This window comes from Egretta garzetta, unplaced genomic scaffold (assembly GCF_000687185.1).
Source record: "Egretta garzetta isolate BGI_Z169 unplaced genomic scaffold, ASM68718v1 scaffold49, whole genome shotgun sequence".
In the NCBI taxonomy this organism is placed as follows: domain Eukaryota; kingdom Metazoa; phylum Chordata; class Aves; order Pelecaniformes; family Ardeidae; genus Egretta; species Egretta garzetta.
Window position 1 is genome coordinate 2,028,944 of NW_009260775.1, and position 19,970 is coordinate 2,048,913.

At 38.9% G+C, this 19,970-nt stretch overlaps 1 protein-coding gene across 3 annotated transcripts in view; it reads right to left on the bottom strand.

Annotated features, from left to right (window-relative positions):
* The window catches only part of WWC3 (WWC family member 3), a 63,516-nt gene that overhangs the window by 18,714 nt on the left and 24,832 nt on the right, over positions 1–19,970 (bottom strand). For all 3 annotated transcript variants that reach the window (XM_035901720.1, XM_035901719.1, XM_035901718.1), the window contains exons 7-10: positions 18,000–18,073; positions 8,530–8,772; positions 5,247–5,336; positions 3,532–4,106 (exon numbers count right to left, since the gene is read on the bottom strand). In XM_035901720.1, coding sequence (XP_035757613.1) covers positions 3,532–4,106; positions 5,247–5,336; positions 8,530–8,772; positions 18,000–18,073 — 982 coding nt within the window. The remainder of the gene's footprint in view (positions 1–3,531; positions 4,107–5,246; positions 5,337–8,529; positions 8,773–17,999; positions 18,074–19,970) is intronic.

Consider the following 19,970-nt stretch of genomic DNA (forward strand, 5'->3'; position numbering starts at 1 on the left):
AAGGGCAGCAGGAAAAATTGGTCAAAAAGAAACAAACATCAGATTTCGTTTTAGACAGAACCAGGTTTAGCACACGTTACAGACCTTCCAATGCTGGAAGCTAGAGAAACATTATTTTTAAACTATTTTAAGATAGACAATTACCTTCCATTTTCTTACTTAAATAACAAAATCAGTGAATAATATATATGAATTTCCAGAACTACTGGATGCCAGAGCTTGATAAACCTAAGACAGCCCCGATTAAAAGAATATTCTCAGGTGTCATTAGCTGAAAAAGTGAACTTAACCAGAAATTTTGGCGCCCAAGATTTCATTAGCTAAAAAATAAATCGAAAGCATGTTTCACAAGCTTAGGAGACTACAAATACCGCATGTCCACTCAAAATGCACTAATAAAATAGTCAAACACTCTCATAAAAACTAAATCAGAGACACAAACAGACCTTACCTACCATGATGCTGTCAGGCATTACTATGATATAACAAAGTTGAAGCTCGGAGAACACTTTTTCCAGGAATTTAACTACAGCCATGAATATATTGTTTAGTTGACATAGCAAAAAAATAAGTATGCCATAATGATTAAACAGATACAGCACACTATCAAACAAAACCAAATGTAGCAAAATCTCCTGTTTCTTCACATGCAACTCAAAAAAACCCAAAACAAAACAAAAAAACCAACCCAACACTTCACACAGAAAAACACACTGGGAATTACAGGCAAAAACAGTACAATAAGTAATTTCAAGTTCACTTACAGTGAATTTTTCTGCTGTGCCGCATGAGAAACAAGACAAAATGAAAAGCACACAATGATAAATCATCTTTTAGATCTATGACAATATTTTGCAAACAAGAGATTATTTAGCCATTAAAGGAAACTTAGCAGGTGAAAGATTATTTTACGATAGAGAAGAAGAGATAGAGGCCCAATATTTTATTAATGTGTTTCCTTCCACTCACAGCCTTATAAATGCAATGGGTTTAACCTCTTGGGCATCTTCCGTCCATTCACACATGCTAACATATTTCACAGTATGTCCCTGAGACAGATGCAGAACAATAAAAAAGCAGATCAGCAACTGAACATCAAAACTGCAGTTCCTGAAGAACTCCTTGAACTCGCTCAAATGCTGCTTCAGTGCAAAGTACGTGCAGTTTATTCAGTGTTAACCCTCCCAGCCCACAGAATTTACAAAAATTACCTCGTGTTTTGTCTAGTGAAGGAACAGGCAAAAGATTTGTCCAAGCTGAGACACTTACTGGTTTTCCAGCATCGCATTATGCTACCAGACCATTGGGTGGCAGCAGCAAAGCACACTGTACCTTAGTGAAAACCCACCCCCCCCCCAACATCTGGGGGTTCCCAAGCTGAGATATGAGAGCTTGATGCTCCACCAAATTCTTCAAAAAAAAGAGTGCAAAACCAAAATAGTTTTGAAACTTCCAACTGCTACTTGCAAACAATTGCATTACAATTGCAAACCCACCAGCTAGTGATTGCGGAGTTCAGAGTAGTCATGGCTCCAGCCTAATTTCAGAAAGGTTGAACAATTTTTCTTAAGCAACTGTTTTCAAATCCAAGTATTTAAAAAAAAAATCTCAGAAAAAGACAGCCTGGCTACCTTTTAATCATACATTCGTCCTCAAAGAGCAACACAAAGCACTCTGTTGTACACAGTGAAAAGTTGTAACCCTTGAACTAGGAGCTGGACACGGCAGCAGTGAGGGCAGGTAGCACAGGCATCTTCTGCCAGAGGTTTGCAGAGAAATGCGAAACATGTAGAAATGTGACAGAGAAGGGAGAAAAGAAAAACCAAAGCAGGAACACAACCCTCATCCTATTGCCCCCTAGGCCCTCAGACCAGGCCTTCACTTCTAGGAAACACGTACGAGCTATAAATGAACTACTAACATAGTTCCACTTACCACAATGGGTGAAGACATGCTGTGGTCTGCTCTGAGGTTTAAAGAAAGCCTCAGGAAGCCTCTTCATGGCACTAATTTAAGCACAAGCTTACATGCTGGTCTCTGGAATTCTGTTTATTTTGGGCTGAAAGCTGCAATATGGGCACTAAAAATGTTTACATCTAGTAAATGTAAATTCTGCAGCAGTATCTTCTGGCAATGCTAGCTGTGTTAAGGAAAGTAGGTGAGTCTAGACTGAAATGCTGTTTGAGCAATACAGGCTTTTTAGCACAGTGGTGACATTTTGGTTTTGAAAATAAAAAGCTGAAAGCAATGTTCCTTCTCATTGTCACCTGACAAGTAAGATTTTGGTAGGATAACACTCTCTGGTTATATTTCACATTACTCCTGATGTTTTAAGTCCTGAATCCAACATTCTATGCAACTGCTAACACAGAATTCTGGATGCAGGAATGGGATGGGAATTACAATTTTTAATATTAAAAATATTCTCTAAAAGCCCTTCTCTATTATTGGTATGGTCTTATTAGAAATATGAGCAAACCAACACACAAAAATGTCATCGTGAAGGAATACTCTTTCATTTTAACAGCAGTTCTTCATTCAATTGATTAAAACAGGAAAAGAAATTTCTCCTGTGCCTGTACGCTCAGGTTTTTAAATTGGTTTGTTTTTTTTAATAAGGTTTCCGTTTCCTCTTTTGATGTTTCTAATTTATGTTTCTCAACTCTAGTGCCTCAGAAGCTTCTACCAATGCAAGCTAAAGCAAGTCTATCAGCTTCGTAGTCAAGCAGGAAAAGAAAACTCAACAGTATGTGTGCCGTGGTAACTGCATACATCGCTCCTCTGCGATCACAGAGCACAGGTTCTCCAAGACAACCACTCAAGCAGATGCTTAACTTGTCACACTCCCCATGCAAAAAATGTTCCTCGGCTGATGAAGCACTCTACTCACGAGCACAGTGCACCATGCACCCATGACTGCCACGCCACTGTGGCTTCTGCTCCATTGCAGAACTTAGAGATGGGAACCTGGTTTGGAGTGCATGCGAATTCATCATGGAGTCAGCCAGCCTTCAAGCACTGTTGGCAGCGTCACCTTGTGCCTGGTTTTGTGTTTGGGGTTTTTTTTGTTTGTTTAAGTTCCCCCACCCCCCACCCCTATCTTCCCTGGGTTTGTGTTGCTTTAAATTATCAGAATAATGACAACACAGGCATAATTGGGGGCCTCAGAAGTAATTAAACTATGGTTGGTTTTTTTGACTTATTCCCAATCCAAGACCAAAATATTTATCCCTTCACAGGCTACGCTCCAAAGTTGATATTCCATTCCCTTTCTTCCACCCAATTCACCACTATTTTAAGATCCACTTACAAAGATTTCTCTACTCTTTCACTTCTTTGCCCTAAATTTAAAGTTTGGGAGTTTGGTTTTTTTCATTTGGTTGGTTGGCTTTTTTAACAGCTAATGTCTGCCATGCAATTTTAACTGATGGAAGTAAAATAAACCAAACTGAGGAACAACCTCTACTCTGCTTAGGCCTATGTGACATTTTCTATGATAATGTAACAAAAAAATAATTTCCAGAAACTCACCTCCACCAGTTTGGACAGCAGTCAGCTGTGGTCCCATTTCTCGCAGCCCTTCATTGTCCACAGCGTAAGTGGACGTCTGAGATGAGCTCGTTCCTTGTGTATCATCATCACCCAACGCTATGGTCTGAGCCCTGAGCATTTCCAGGGCTCCTATGCTTGCCATCTCCTCAAAACCTTCCGACATCTGAGCTAAGGGAGAATCTCGAGACGCAGAGAGAAATGGGGTGTCCAGAGGCGAGCTTGGAGGGGACAACGATGACAAGGAGGACCGTGATGACAGGGACGCCAGGGACTGCGGGGTATCCAGAGACCTCCGCTGCTTATTGAAATTTGAGTGTCCAATGGCATCAGCATATGGCACATCCTTTGTGAGAGACTCGAAGGGAATTATGTCAAAGCGTAAATGCTGCCCGTAGTCTGTAACGCTGTCTGATTTGTCGTACTGTGGAAGGCCATAGATGTCTGTAAAGCTGACGGAGCTGAGGGAGCCTCTGCTGGAGGCCAAGGAGCCTCGACTGGAGGCCAGGGATCCCCTGCTGCTGCCAGAGGACATTGTCAGGGTGCTAGCCGACAGACTAGGGCAGGCAAAGAAAGAGAAAACAAAAGAGGCCCTTTCAAATACAATCGGAGACACCAGCACAGACATAAAAACGTCAATCCAGGTTACACAAGCAATTTTACATGTATTCAGTACAGTGACACAGAGAGATGACTTGGCATTTTAAGGTCTAGCTCATGTCTCTTGCCCTGGTTTCAACCACAACCATGACTGGAACAGCACAAGTGACAGCCAAATCAGGACCTAGTGCCTGAAGACAAACAGTCCAACAGTATGAGCCTACTCCTTACTCCAACGTGTAAGCAGCCATAATTTGGCAGAAAAGAGGCCAGAGCAGGATCTGGATCAGTGAACTCAATGTAAAGCCAGGAAGGGTAGATTACCATGGTCCAGTTTGAATTCATGTTAACGATGGGTCCTAAATGTATCAGGGAGAAGAAGTGAAGGGATTTGGAGAGTCCTAATGAACTGCTGTGTAAGCCTCACCCTCATAGGTTTTTCTAGTGCAAAATAAAAAAATACTTCAGGAGGAATCCTACTACCCTTCCTCTTACCACTCTCAGACAGTTAGGGGGAGAAGAATGTAAGTGACAGAGAAATTAAGTAAGACACAGCAGGAACTGAGCTTTTGATGTTGGTGCGGTGTTGAGCCCAGGAATCCCCAAGAGCTGCAGTTAAAAAGGCAGCCGTGAGTGTGCATACGCAAAACATTCTGGGCTTCTGTGTGGGTCTTAGCTTCTCGTATTTAAATGACAACATTTTGCCATCTCACCAGGGATCAAAAACCCCTCTCCTTTGGAGAAGGTATCAGAATATTAAAACCACACAGAACTTAAAAGGATGTTATCTACATATTAGTAAAACTGTAACAATATTGCAACAGGTTTTAAGTACGTATCTTCTTGTCAGAAAACAGGTAACATGAAATTCCCAAATATATGTAATGATCTAGCCCAAATAGCCATCACTAATACTATTTATAATATAAACTCCATCCAAACCATCACATTCCACAGACCAAACTGTATAAATTTAGTAAAAAATTAATTTCCTGGGCACACATACATAAAAGTATTAAAAGGCAAACTTTATAGATTATTAATATTCTTCTCTGCTGCAGTTAAACTTCAAAACCTGCTGGTTTTACATAACTCACCTTTTTAACTGGGAGTGTAAATATGAGGTTAAACGTGTAGCTTCCTCTAGTTGCATAAGCAAACAATTTCTCTTTTCCTGTAACAGTATCCTATAATTAAAGAGATACACGTTACTATTTTTCTTCATTACAGTAGCGCTCAAGGAGTGATAGGAGCTTTCCAAGTACAGAAAAATATTGCACTGCAGTTTGGAATATACAAAGAAGTTCCACTGTTTAATGAAGTTTTAATTTCCGCAGCTCGTATGCACCAATTTCAGCAAGAACACAAGAACTAAGACTCCAGCAGAATTCCCAGACAAAAAAAGTAATTGAGGCACAATGCAAGAATCATGACACTGAAAATATATTACAACAATTAGCAAAGTCATAAAAAATCCTAGGTAAAAACATCAGACTCTACAAGATTATTTTTTTTCTCTTGCATCAACCTGATCATGCCAGTAAAATACAGGGAACTACTATGAATTTTGTTGCCTTGGCAGGAAAAAAATATTCCAAACAGCCCTATTATTCAAGCTAATTAGTGTCAAATTTCAAAGATAAAAAGAAAGGGTTTGGAGGACTCCTGTTAAGCAGTAACCATAAAACTCAACTTTAAGCTCTAATTCTAGGTGTTTCAAGTACATTTATCTATCATTATATTTAAGCAGGTGATACAGCGTTTTGAATACTAAGCTATGACAAACACGTCTCGCTGCAACTTATTTTTTGCCCATTCTAGTAACGAGCACCTGGATTAGTACCATTGCCACAACACAAATAGAATGCACCTATAATGCTGTTGGTCTCATACAGCAATAAGTTATCTTCAATTCTGTATTTTTAGATTATTAAAACTTCGAAGAATAGATTTTATCTATTGATATCACATTTATTCTTTTCCTGAATCCAGAATTACAAGTATTCCTGGTGTTCTGTTTCTCCAAGCCCAATCACTGAACTTCAAAATAAAATCAGGGTGGTAGTCTGTTTTATGTTCTACAGATGTATGTCCAGGAAAGTTACTGCTCCAGCCCTGCATTCACAAGTTAGCTGGAAATTGGGATTCTGACAAGACCGTTTGGAGAAGGTAGATCAAACTTATTTGAGTGCTTCAGACCTTCCTGAACTGTAAAGACAGCTGTTAGAATTCAACATGTTAATGGGCAGGAATAAAAAAAAATAAAAACAATAATAAAAAAAAAAAATTCCACAAAAAGGAAGGGAGGCCTTCTAGATAAAACAAAATGGCAGCATTCATTTCCATAAACTTCGTATGGTTAAGATATGAAAAAAATACGTCTTTGCTAGCAGTTAAAACATAAATCTCTCAACTTCTTTGGCCTCCAACTTCATCAGTTCATACATTGGCAAGGGGCTGTAGCGCTATGCTCCAGCAACCCCAGCGCCCTCTGGGGACGCTCCCTTTGTTGCAACCACAGGGCAGAAGCTGCACACCCGAGCACAGGCAACGCCGAAGCAATTCTTCTGCTTCTGTGGACCCCAGGCCAAGGTTAACCAAGTGCTGCAAGGAAGGTTGCAGCTCAGCTCCCTAAAGTTAAGATGACAAAGGCACTGCATGCAGGAACCAAAAGAAAGAGACAAAGGGATGCAAGAAACTTAACTGATTCAAAAGCTTGCAGGGGAAAGAAGGGGTATCCACACCATCTACTTTAAAAAACAAACTTAGGAACCTGCACTCCACAGCCATCAATGCTGCTAAGGTAGGTACCCGCTTTAGAGGGCAAGAGATGCCTCCGACTAAGACTGCCAGCCAATCTTTAAAAAAATAAAAAAACTAACAAAAAACCCCAAAACACCACCAACAAAAAACCCCACCTCTGTCATACAGATTTTAAGTTAGTTCCGATCTGCGCATAATTCAATGCCTTTAAAACTCAGTAACAACAGAACTGGTAATTACTTGAAGAGGAAACTTTGTATTTCACAATTAGGAGAAAGTGGAAATAGAAAAGCAGAACTAGGAATGGTTTTGGTTATTCCTGAGTCTAAAACAAACAAACAAACAAACAAATTAGGGCTACTAATAGCTGAGCTTCCTTGCAATTTGTTATTCTAACTTCTACTCAACTTTTTGCTAACATTTGAAATATCAAGTATCACACTGGAATGCTGGTTTCCACAGCATGAACTACATGGAAAAATAGCTTGGCCTTCTTGCCAACATAGTATGCACTACCTAGCATGAGAGCCCAAAAACAACAAATAAAACTTACTACACTGCAGTGTAAAGTTAACTCCCTTTTCTGTCAGTTTAAGCTGGAAAGCCAATGCAACAATATTGCAAAAATTGCAAAATACATAACACTGAACTGTAGGTTGGCTGTGAATTTTCTATTTACTGCCTGAATTTACTGTCTGAAGTAAGCCTTTTCAAAGGAACTGAAGTTCTCAAAATTTGTATATGGAAAGCACTTCCAGATATTATAAAAGTGTCTTAATTACATAAATATTAACCTTTACACAGATCACATTAAAGCTGGTTCATGTAGTTTTCCCTCAAGTGTCAAAGCTGGGTTTTTACCACTATTTAGAGAAGCAAGTCTGGGAAACAAGAACAAGTACTTTCTCGCTTTCAGCCTGTGGTAACAAGAGCAGGTTAAGAGGTTTTGTCCATTTCTTTGGCTACAGGAAAAACTGGGCAACTTTGAAATAAACACAGTGTTCCCATTAATATGTTTTGGGGGTTGTTTGTTTTTACACATAACTTGATACTTAAATTAAGTTTTCAAAAATGACTCTGTTTACTATGTTCATTGAACGTCAGAGTTGGGATGTTCTCCTACTGCTGAGATTGCCAATTAAAAGGAAAAACTGTATACAACAGGCAGTAAAAACATAATCATTTAATTTGCCTGTTATAAGCAGAACCCAAATATAATAAAGGATCTTTGTTCTGATGCTTTTGGAGATGAGTATTACTCCACTGCAAAATAACAGAAAAATCTTTCACTATCCAGGTCTCTATTATCAGGCAATATCACTCAGACTTTTTCCAAGCATCTTTTGTGACTCTATTCTGATCTCTTCTTCCTATTCAGACTTTTTAGATGAATGAAAGGAGCACTAACTAGCCAACATCACTCTAACCCTCCTTCAGAAAACTTCAAGACGGAATTAAATAATGGCAGTCAGGAACAGTCTCTTCCTTTTTTAAAGCAAATCACTCTAGTAACATTTTTGTTTGTTTCTTAAACACAGTGGAATTCCCTACTGTTCCTTTTGAAACTACCCTATGTGGATCTCACAGTAGACAAGAAAATGATTTAAGTTCCCAAACCTTTCGGTGGCCCCATGAGCAGACGTTGCTCGAGCCCGTTGAATTTCATCCTCCAAACGTCTTTTTTCTTCCTCCAAACGTGCAATGTCTTCTGGGGATCGTCTCTGCTGACTGATGAGCTGCAGCTCCTGAAGAAGAGCCTCCTTCTCTTTGATGAGCTGAAGACGGTCCCTGTCCGCTTCAGCCATTCCTGGCCAAGATTCATTGTCTAGCAAGGCCAGCTGCTGCTGTATATTCGAAACTCTTTAAAAGAGGATAAATATATTTCAAAACGCAGAACAGACAAAGATGAAGACAATCAAGAGGAAAAACACCAAAAGGTGATGCCTGTTGACTTCTCTTTTTTCTTCTGAATTTCAAAACAAGAAAATTTAGAGGAGTTTGGAAGGATTATTTGTTTCTGGGTTTTGGGGTGGGTTGCCCCCCCCCGCCTTGTCTATTTTTAAAACACTAAAGAACTGCAAGCGCTCCTGAAGTGTGTGGCTATATAAGAACTACAGTGCATTTATCTGTTACATAGACAATACCTGTCTTCACAGCTTTCTCATTTTGTAATAAATCAATTAATATTTTAGAGCTCCTGAGTTTGCTGCCTGTACAGCTGTTTAAGTTGAACATCCTTTCATTCCTCATTGTTCCGCTATCAGATCTTAACTTGGGATTTCAAAAGGGCAGAGACGAGTTGAAGGGGACGGAGGGGAGACTCTTATCTAGTGACAATAGGTCCATATACTCATGTCCCACCTAGTAGAGGAATGGTTCAATGGCTGAAAACATTAGGCAGTCCTGACCGACAACAAAATTTTAAGAATAAATAAGCTGTCAGTAAAACAAAAACATAGGTCTGGAAAAAAGAATTACTGGTTACAAAATACACGTGACTTTAGATGGATCCATCATCAAATCATGCAATTAAATAAGCTAATTTGATTTTTTTTTGTAGTAGGCTTTATAGCCAAAAGTAATTTCCTATATCTCAATATGTTGAACTATGACACGAAAACAACTGTAAGAATAATTCCACAACAGACATTTTAAGAAAATGTTCTGCAAAAAACCAAATTTTGAACTCCTCTAAATATTACAACGAACCTGAATGCTAGAAATTTCACAAATGTTTCTTTGGGCAAAATCAAAAGGTATATAAGCATAACAGGGAGAACACTTTTTTACCGCTAGGTATTTATGCTTGTCTTACAGTGGGTAATTTAGACACTTTAGAATGTTACAATTAAAAGGAAAAGTAAGTAAGAGAAAATCTAGCTTTCTGATTTTTGAACATTTGAAACGAAAGAACTGTAGAACAGCTATGCAGTTGTACACCTCAGTTTCACCTTCTTTTTGAAATGGTAGCATTTGCAGTTCAGCGCACCATAAAAGATTATCACCCTTTAAATAAATAAATATATAAGGGCACATTTAAAGCCAGCCATAAAAGTGGGATATGCATTCATTCTTTTGCTAAGTTAGTTTAAGTAATCTTTTTTCCAAAATATCTGGTAAGAAAGAAAAGGTAATAAAAAACAAAGCAAGGTAAAAGCACATAACAAGCAAGCAGAAGATCCGTAGAAGACAGAGTATGATAACATGTTTAAAAATAAAAGGAAAGGCATAGACATGACAAAGGTAAGGTTTTCCCCGTCTAAAAACAAAACCTCATGCAAAATGCTTATTTCATACTGACATCTGGAAAGTATTTGGACATCTTATTATCAGGGGAAGGGAAATAAAGTATCAATATAAGTCATTCCACAATGACTGCATTCATATATGAATTGGAATTTTACTGTGAATTTTGTCAAATAAAAATTCCCCCCCCCCCATTCCATTTACAGCAAGTAAAGAACGTGGGTATTATGTTACATTTTCGTCTAAAGCAGAATACTTTTATCAAGCCCTTCAATACTATTTCCTCCTCCCTGCATTAATAACCAACTTCCTGCCAATAGCTACTGAAAGCACCATTGTGAATCAATACGTATAGTCTACATATTTCATGCCTCAGCTATTGTGCATGAATTCCAGATGCAGCTTCCTGAAGAACACCTCACCCCATCGACCAAACGTCAGGGCCAGGAGAGCAAGCAGCGTCAGGATCCCTCCTCTCCCCGACCCAGGCTGCTATGCTGTTAAAGATTCAGTAAACACTCCTGAAGGCGTATACAGCTTGATTTTCAAGTGTTCAGTGCCAAATAAAACAAACGGGGACTTCAAGGTCTTTTCAACAGAATTACAGAATTCGGGTACAGTTGGGTTACCATAGCTTGGCAGGCAAGTGTGAATCAGCTGGGCCCTGTATTTGAGTGACCATGGTCATAAGCTCTTACACATCTTGTGGATGAAAGAAGATGAGATGTGTCTGGTGAAGTCTCCCGACTGCTTTGCAAGATAGCTGAAGGACTGACCCTCTCCTTCATTTTAACACTCACAATTGTTTTGCTAGCTATTTTTCTTATGCAGGGTGAGCTGGTTCAAAAGCTGATCATTGGAGCAAATAAACGCTAATGCAGGTAGCAAGGAAGAGAGAAGTGCTGGCAGACAAGAGGGGAAGGTGGGATCCCCCCTTTCAGTGCTAGTTAACCACTGAATCTGCTCGGCTGTAGAGCAAAATGCCACCCTCAATACAAGAGGTTTTAATTTAGACTCTTGAGCCTGATGAGAGCACGTAACTCCCTTTGTGTTTGACATTCCAGTTTCAAGTTTGTTTTCTCCCCTCAATTTCTGTTATAATGATGCTTTGAAAGTAGGAAGTTGTCATACAGTAACTTATTTATATTGTTATTAAAGGGAAAATGCTGCTGTGGACAAGGTTTATATCAGTGAAGGGTTCAAAAATTGGATTAGGTATTTACTTGGATTCTCTTAACACTTTTAGCATTTCAGCTAGCTCTTTTTGTCTCTACATTTTCCTTTTAAGCAAAGAAAAAGCACTCGGAAAACACCACATACTTCAGCACCGATAAGCCAGTTTTCTGCAACCTGTATTTCCTGCAAATGACCTGAAGTTTTCAGGGAATTTTGTTGCTCGCTTTCTACTGAGGACTCCCTCTGGATGGTAAGTCGTTCCAAAAAGCCACCAGAGACAAGTTTTTTAAAATTTATCTCCTTGGCTAGAAACATCCCTAAGGCTTTTATGGTCTCACTCAAACCTAAGAAAAATATCTGAGGAGTCATGCTCAGTTCTGCTAAAAACATAACAAAAAATCCTCTTAAGCACGTTCCGTAATTGCAGTTTTTCTTTTCCCAACACAACCTTTTCTTCCCAAACACAATAAATACATAAACAAACAATTTCACTGTGTTTGTCCATACCAGATTTTATACCTATACTACACCAGCCATTCTCACTGCTGGTATGTTACAAAAAAGTGGCCATTTTGCACATATTCACTTACCTTGGATACCCACTTAAATAAATTAATGACTTGACATAGATTGCAATTTAAAGAGGGCGAAAAAAAAGATTTAAGATCCTTTATGAAGCCTCTGTTTTTCAAACACTGTTTTCCTTCCTACCAGGTATTTTTTAAGACACTACTTTGTCAGTGTAGCCACTGGAGAAGAGTACTTTTATCTGGCCTAATGCCAGATACTGAGGTCCCTACTGATACAGTGATTCAACATATTCCTGGGGAAAAAACAGTTAATTTTGAGCAATCAACATTCCAGGCATTTTGCCCATTCCCATCCTTGCATAACAAGTGCTGAGGAGCTTGCATTCCACGCTCGAGTAGGTGGTATCAAATGACTGGTTTCCTAGGTAGGCAGACTGACTCGCTGCTTATTTCAGTATTTAAAAATTTCAAATGGAGATGAATATAACAGCTCCCATTAAGCCGAAAAGCAGGAGGGACACGGATGGGATGACAAAGGTTTAACCTGGTGATCCTTAAACAAACACTGATTCAAAATGGAAAACTATGAAATAGCAAACTTGCCCTGAAATGGCCATACTAATGTAGCTAGCATGATGCCTAGCCCAAGATAAAACAGACATAGCATGAGGGTGGAGATCGGTACAGCCAGTAGTACTTTTGCTACACAAACTAAATCATGGCGGCACAAAAGCATGTATTTTCAGTTATATATATGTATATCATTATATATCTAAGCAGACACCCCTAGACAAAATAGGGCAACCCTTCTGTCACTGGAAGTATCTAGGGAATCTAAAAGATTATGTTAGTGTCTAGAACCTCATTTTCAAGACTGCTATCTAAACCCAGCATTAATGAAATTATACTGCTGAGCTTGAGAACATTTCAGTTTAGAAAAGGTTATTTATTAAAATATAGAAGTGAGATTAAAGTAAAAATCACTTTTTGCAAGATGAAAGAGTCTGATTTACAATTACAATTACCCCTGTGTTTAGACCATTATTCAGATAATGAGCAAGTCGGGTGTCTTGGTGAGGGAAATACTCTGAAGCAATACAAAGGTCCTAACTCATGCCTAAAAAAGGGACAAATTATGTGTATCCTACAGCTGGCACTTCCTAACCTACAAGTTCTGGTCTTTCTATCTTAAGCAAGTTCTTCACACTTACTCTGAATTTTCCAAGAAAAAAAAAAAAACAAAACAATAGCCCCCTACATCTAAATGCCTAGACTTCTGCTGAGACTTCTCCTTTGTTACCTGTGGAATGGGAAGACCAATGGGGATAAAATAAGGAAAAAAGTCCACAGTTATGATTTGGAGGAGAATGGTGGTGAAGATCACACAAATATGCAGAGACAATCAACATAAATCAGCCCAGCTTAACTCTTTTCTTTAGGCTTATAATGGGCTTATAATTGGACTCAGTTCTCTGCCACTTCAGGTATCAGGGAACTTCTCCCACATGCTTCCCCCAGAGAAGGTGGCTGTGGGACTAAATACAAGCTGGCAGTGTGCCCAGGTGGCCAAGAAGGCCAATGGCATCCTGGCTTGTATCAGGAATAGTGTGGCCAGCAGGAGCAGGGAAGTGATCGTGCCCCTGTACTCATTACTGGTGAGGCCGCACCTCAAATACTGTGTTCAGTTTTGGGCCCCTCACCACAAGAAGGACATTGAGGTGCTAGAGCGTGTCCAGAGAAGGGCAACAAAGCTGGGGAGGGGTCTGGAGCACAAGTCTGATGAGGAACAGCTGAGGGAACTAGGGTTGTTTAGCCTGGAGAAGAGGGGGCTGAGGGGAGACCTATATCCCTCTTTACAACTGCCTGACAGGAGGCTGTAGCAAGGTGGGGGTCGGTCTCTCCTCCCAAGTAACAAGCAATAGGATGAGAGGAAATGTCCTCAAGTTGCACCAGGGGAGGTTTGGATGGGATATTAGGAAAAAAATCTTCACCGAAAGGGTTGTCAAGCATTGGAACGGGCTACCCCATCCCTGGAGATATTTAAAAGATGGGTAGATGTGGTACTTAGGGACATGGTTTAGTGGTGGACTTGGCAGTGCTGGGTTAATGGTTGGACTTGATGATCTTAAAGGTCTTTTCCAACCTAAACGATTCAATGATTCTATGACACATAATGAAGGGTGTAAGAACTCAGTAATTTCTGGTATTTACGGACACTCTTGAGAGTGGGTTATGATTTATATTCAAAGAGGGGAAGGCTAGAGAAAGGGGAAGAAAGAAATGGAAAGAACAAGAAGCTGGGGAACTTGGCCAAATGCTCACAAAATTTCTCCACTGTGTCTACTTTGGCTGTTCCTGCAAGTATGTGCCACTGTGGCTTTGGCAGACAACATGAGTGCGCTCTGCAGAATATCCAGCCTTCCTGGCAGCCTGATTCAATAACAAGGAGGTCTTAAATTGGCTTAAGACACTCATGAAACCTTTAGAGTCCACTGGCATTTTGCAGATAAATAAGGTATTCACCTTTAGGAAAACTGCAAAGCCTGATAAAACCAATGGAGGAGAGGAATTAGTATTTTCACCGATTCACAGGTAAACTGGTATAATGAAAACTTTAAAGATCGTTCAAGAGCATGGCTCATCTCCCTTTATAACCCAAAGGAAAAGTTTTATGTTTAAAAACTGACACTGGGAGATTTCCATTTAGCTGACATGCCTAAGCCAGTATTTATGTGTTATCAGACAAACTACTTCATCCCTAAATCAGATTTTCGGATTAGTTTAGCAGAATAAAGCATATGAATCTACTGAATTTCACTAGAAATTCAGGCAATTACACCTTGAAACCTGCCTACACAAGATGAATTTTAACAGGGAAATACTTGACTATGTTATTGTATCAGTACTGGAATGTTGCTATCAATATCCAACCAACATATATTTTGACAGCACAAGCACAAATTGCACCGACACACTTCTGCTTGTGCTAGTGCTTTTAAAAGCCCAGCTGAAAATTAATTTCAGTAGTAAGACAAGTTTGCAACAAAGTAACTATTCAGCAACTATACAGAAAAGAAAGAAGCAACATTCTTAAAGGGAAAGTGGAAATATTAACCATAGCTGAGGAGGAAGCTTTTTCAAGGTGAAAATAAATCTGTTGACAGCCACTGTATTATTTAAACAACTGAACTGAAAAATAACATCTTTGAGCTCAAGTTTACAGAAGACATAAACAAATTGCTGCTTTTGCACCCAAATTAGATAAGCTGGTTGAAGATGCTTGCATGCGTTAGTTCATTAAAGTCAACTACCATCGGACTGGATTATAAAAAAAAAAAAACCCACACCAAAAAAAACCCCAACCCACCCACTCCCCCCAAAAAAACCCCCAGAGTTAAAAATTTTGGTGCTTCTTATTGGAGGGATCATTTTTCATCTTCTGATTAATAAACTTCACAGGATATGAGGCACTGAAGCAATGATCACGATCGTTTGCTAAGATACTTCATGTAGTCATTATGCTGAACTGCACAACTTACAAGTTATCAAAGAAAAACAATTTGCTTTTGACTTCTTTTTCTATGAAACACTCTATTCAGAAAAGTGCTTGAGGGGTACACTTTCCAGTATGCAAATGCTTTCATGAGAGGTGGTCTCACTGAAATAGCAACTGAAACTAAAACCGGTATTTATCCAGGCAGCTTGGGGCTGTCTGTTCAAAAAGACCATCATCCTCCCTTCCTCCCTCTCTCCCTCCCACTTCTCTGGAGGGCCACACTGACAGATCTGAGAGAAGAAATTTCATGGAAATAAGGTACAGTTTATTTAAAAATAATGGGGGGGAAAAGAGAAGAGTAAAGAGCAGAAGAAAAGCAATTGAACCTCTCTCCAGCATGATTGGCGAGTTAAAAAGTAGAATTTACATGCCTCCTCCCAGAGCCTGGATCAGACACAGGAGAGAGGACCTCTTCCCCAGCATGCTGAAGATGTCAGAACCCACAGCTCACAACATCTGAAATACCCATGGGAAAAATTAAATTGCAAATTATCCAACTTCCTTCCAGTGGGAAACTGAAGGGGGAAAAAAAAAAAGCTATGTGAATGTCTTAATTCATGCAAAGGCCAAACCACTGGGTAGTTAGAGAGATTTCTGAAGCAGGAATTAAAATCAAATTATCTTTTATGAGGGAGGAGAGATATTTTGGGAGTATAAGCCAACTTTTCTACTATCACTGGGTCTCATCTCTTGAATTCCTCAAGACAGTTCAGTCAGAAATTGCAACGCTGCATTTCCTTGCTAAAGACACCATATGCAGAGAATATATTTTTAAGAACTTCTTTACTAGATATGACAAATATTCTGCTGGTATCTAGAGCTGTATGATCCTCTGGCTAGATTCACTAGAGCGACTAAAATGCAACACAGTGCCCTTCAGTTTGTGGGGCTTTTTCCCTGCTTTCCTTTAAGAGCAAAGACATACTTTTCTCCTACAGTGTATTTTAAAAGTCTCCATTGAAACTTGGAAGCAAGACAGTTTGTCTGTTGTACTTACTTGGTGTATGTTTCCACACCCCGTTTGACAAGCAAGTAGTGGTAATATAGTGCTTTACAGTTGTGACATACTGTAGCATTTTAATTTTCTACTTTGTAGATTTTAATCCATCACAGCACATTCCATCACCCACACTGTGCCGTAACAGTAGATATTTCACCAGCCAAGGGAGAATGAACACAAAGATATTTAGTAGAGACAAAAGCCCTACAGAAATGCCAGCAAGCTAAGGGGAAGGAATGCATGATAAATGAAGAATGCAACCACAGAGATAACTGGTAGGGGCAATGAGCTTTGTGCAGTTCCACTCAAAAGCTGAAAGCTGATTACTTCCGTACAACGTACTGGGCAGAATAAGGCTACTATTTTAAAGCAACTAACATGCTTTTGCTAAATAACGGACCATTGTCAGAGTTGCTATCCTGGGACAGCACAACTACCCTTACCGCAATTACTATTATTTAGTTGGAAGGTTAGTTACCCAGATTTTCTACACTTAATTAACATCAAACCCTGGCTCACTTCTGATGTTCAGAAATACTGCATTCCATGCATAAACAAATGTTTGGCATTTCCAGCTGAGAAATGCTTCTGCTACTAAAAAAATCCCCCAAAAAACCCACCCAAGAAAACCCCGCCACTCCATCTTTTCCCTGCAATACCACACAAGAAAGGAATTGTTTTGAAAAAGGCACAGAAAAGGTGTGTCAGAAAACCGAGCTAAAACCATTTAATACAATCTTCTCAGCACCAGTGGCTCTGCTAAACACATCAGTATAAAACTAAATTCTTCCTTTCAGCAACTGTCATGAACCCCTGAATTATCACTGGACTATTAAGTGGTAAGGGTTAAGCCTGTGACCAAACAGGACACTGACTGGTTTTTGTTTTGCCCTGTTTTTTAACCAATTATTTAACCTTTATTAGGTAACAGTCACTAGTAGTCACTAGTATTCACATGCAGTATATTCATTCCAGTTACAAATCCTGAAGATTTAGCTGTGTATCTCGAACACGCTTGCATGAACTTAAATTTTTTTGAAGCCTGTATTGCATCCAAATGTGGGTAAATTTTCCAAGAACAACAAAATGGCAAATTGCCTGTAAAGCTTCCAATCCCTGCCAAGACATATGACAGCATTATGGTTTCCCTCAAAGAAAAACTCACCATAACATGAAAAAAATTAGGCAGAAGTATTGAACGTTTTTTTTAACCCTTGTTCTGAGAGATGTAAAAAACTGGCAATATAGACAAAGTTGAAAAGAAAAAAGAAAAATTAAAGACTGCTTATGTTGAGGTTAGAGAAGGGGAAAAAATGTAAAACAGTTCAATTAAACTACTGCAATTTTGTATTTATACAAGTGTAGAACAAGGCTGACATTTAGCTTTATCTCTGCAAACAAATATAATAGTCTTATGATAAAGTCTTATGTTTACCTAAACTTTTATTATCTGTGAATTACTCCATAGTAAGCAAATCAGTCTTCCTAAAGACATTTCAGCTAGGAGGCTGGTTCCAGTTCTACTTTGAAAACTTTAATCACAAGCGTAAAAAAACCCAACAAAATTATCTTTAATTACCTTTTCTTGGCCTCTTCATATTGCCAGTTCAGTCTTACTTTGTCTACAAGTCTTGTTTTGTCATCAAACCCAAACTTTTGCAGAGTTGAAGAGCAAGGGAAGGGGGGAGGGGGGGAAGAGAGGGAGAAATGACATTTTAAAAACACTCTCACAATAAAGAAAGGGATAAACTAGTCTCACTTACTGGACTCACTAAAAAACCTCAACGCTTTAAATAATAACATAATAAACATCAATTTTATGCTTTAGAAATACAAAACTGATTTATTGCTAAAAATACAGAAGATAAATTAATCCTTTCAATAAATTATGGAAAAAATAAATTATGGATCCTGGAAATCAAGGGTTAGCAAATAGAAACCTTGATGAATGGTCAACACTTTTCAACTTTATCCAAGCCTAAAACACAAAAAGTATTTTTAATTGAAATATTTTACTACTTGATACAGCTATTTTATGGACAGTTTAATTAGAAGTAATTTAGATTACATTCCCTGTACTGTGATGTGTTACCCAGCACTTAGATCATTAGTGTGTTTTAAACACTACTACAAAAACATCACCTGATCCTTGAACCAGTGGTAGAATGTGCATTTACACTACAACTCCTACTGTATATAGTCCAGCTTCTACAGCAACTTCTCTCCATCTTAGGGCATCAGCCGTTCCCCTCTTCAGAAGTCTGCACACAGTCTAATAGTTAAAACCCAAATCCCTATTTAAGTGCATTGCTGTACCTCTGGGTTTTCTCAGTTCCTGCTGCTTTTGCTCTCCTCATTGTCACATGTGTTAAAAAAATCCACCTCTTTTTTACTCACACTCCATTATAAATAATTCAGGAAAACAATTACCATTATCTATTTTATTTTCCTAACAAAAAATCTGTACCTGATAAACACAATTTTTAGAGTATATTTGGCTTGTCCTGGATGACACTCAACGTGTATTGTGAATGGGAAAAGGTTGCTATTTTCCTTTTGGTAATTCATTTTGGAATTCAATAATCACATCCATCACCAGTCCGAAAAATGACATCACAAAGGCACCATCTACCTAGCACACTGAAAGACAGCTAAGTTTCCTTAGATGCCTTAGGAGTGTATCTTCTTAAAAATACAGATATCCTCTTCTGTAGAGGCCCCCTGGAGACATCCAACTTGGCAACTAGTTATCAGTGGAAGATGACAATAGAGGAGAAATAGGATGATAAAAGCCTACGATTAAAAAGTTATATAGTTCAATAAAAATTTCTAACCGCATGTCGAGTAACTTCCAAACTATAGTACTACCAAATTACAAACAGGTTGTCTTCTTGCTTTGTTGTCAGTCTCATCCACAGAAGCAAATGGTTTATTGCTCAAGAACAGCTAGGCTGCCACAGTGCAAGCCAAACTTTTATTATTTGGAATTCACAATTTCATTCACACAGAATTATTTCCAAGGAATGAAAATATGTTCCTCTCAAATACCACAGTTAAAGGCACATTTGAGCATAGAGGTATGGATGGACTAGATGAGAAGTTTTGTTAGTTTTTAAGAAACTGGGACTCTAACAAATACTTCCATTGTCTCAGACAGGAGAAAGGAACAGAGGTCTTCCCTACATCTTTGCATCTTCATGTATACATGAAGGATGATGACGAGCATGATAAAAACAAAGATTTTAAAAAAAATTTTAAAAACGCAAAGAAAAAACACATCCAGCACTACTACCAAAATACTAACGTGGCACACTACTGCACAATCAGGTCTCTACTGCAACTTCAAGCTGGCCAAAGCGTTTTCTTACCTTCCTGAATCATTACATGCATCACTAAGTCAGAGCTGGTGACAAGAAGAAAAGAGGTCTGTGGACACCTCAGCAAGAGCTGTTACTCAGCAATGAAGCCGCAGTCACCAAAGTGATGATGTGAGAAGTACTCTGCTGGGACAGCTGAGTCTGGGAGCGTATTTTACCTTCACTGACCTGCA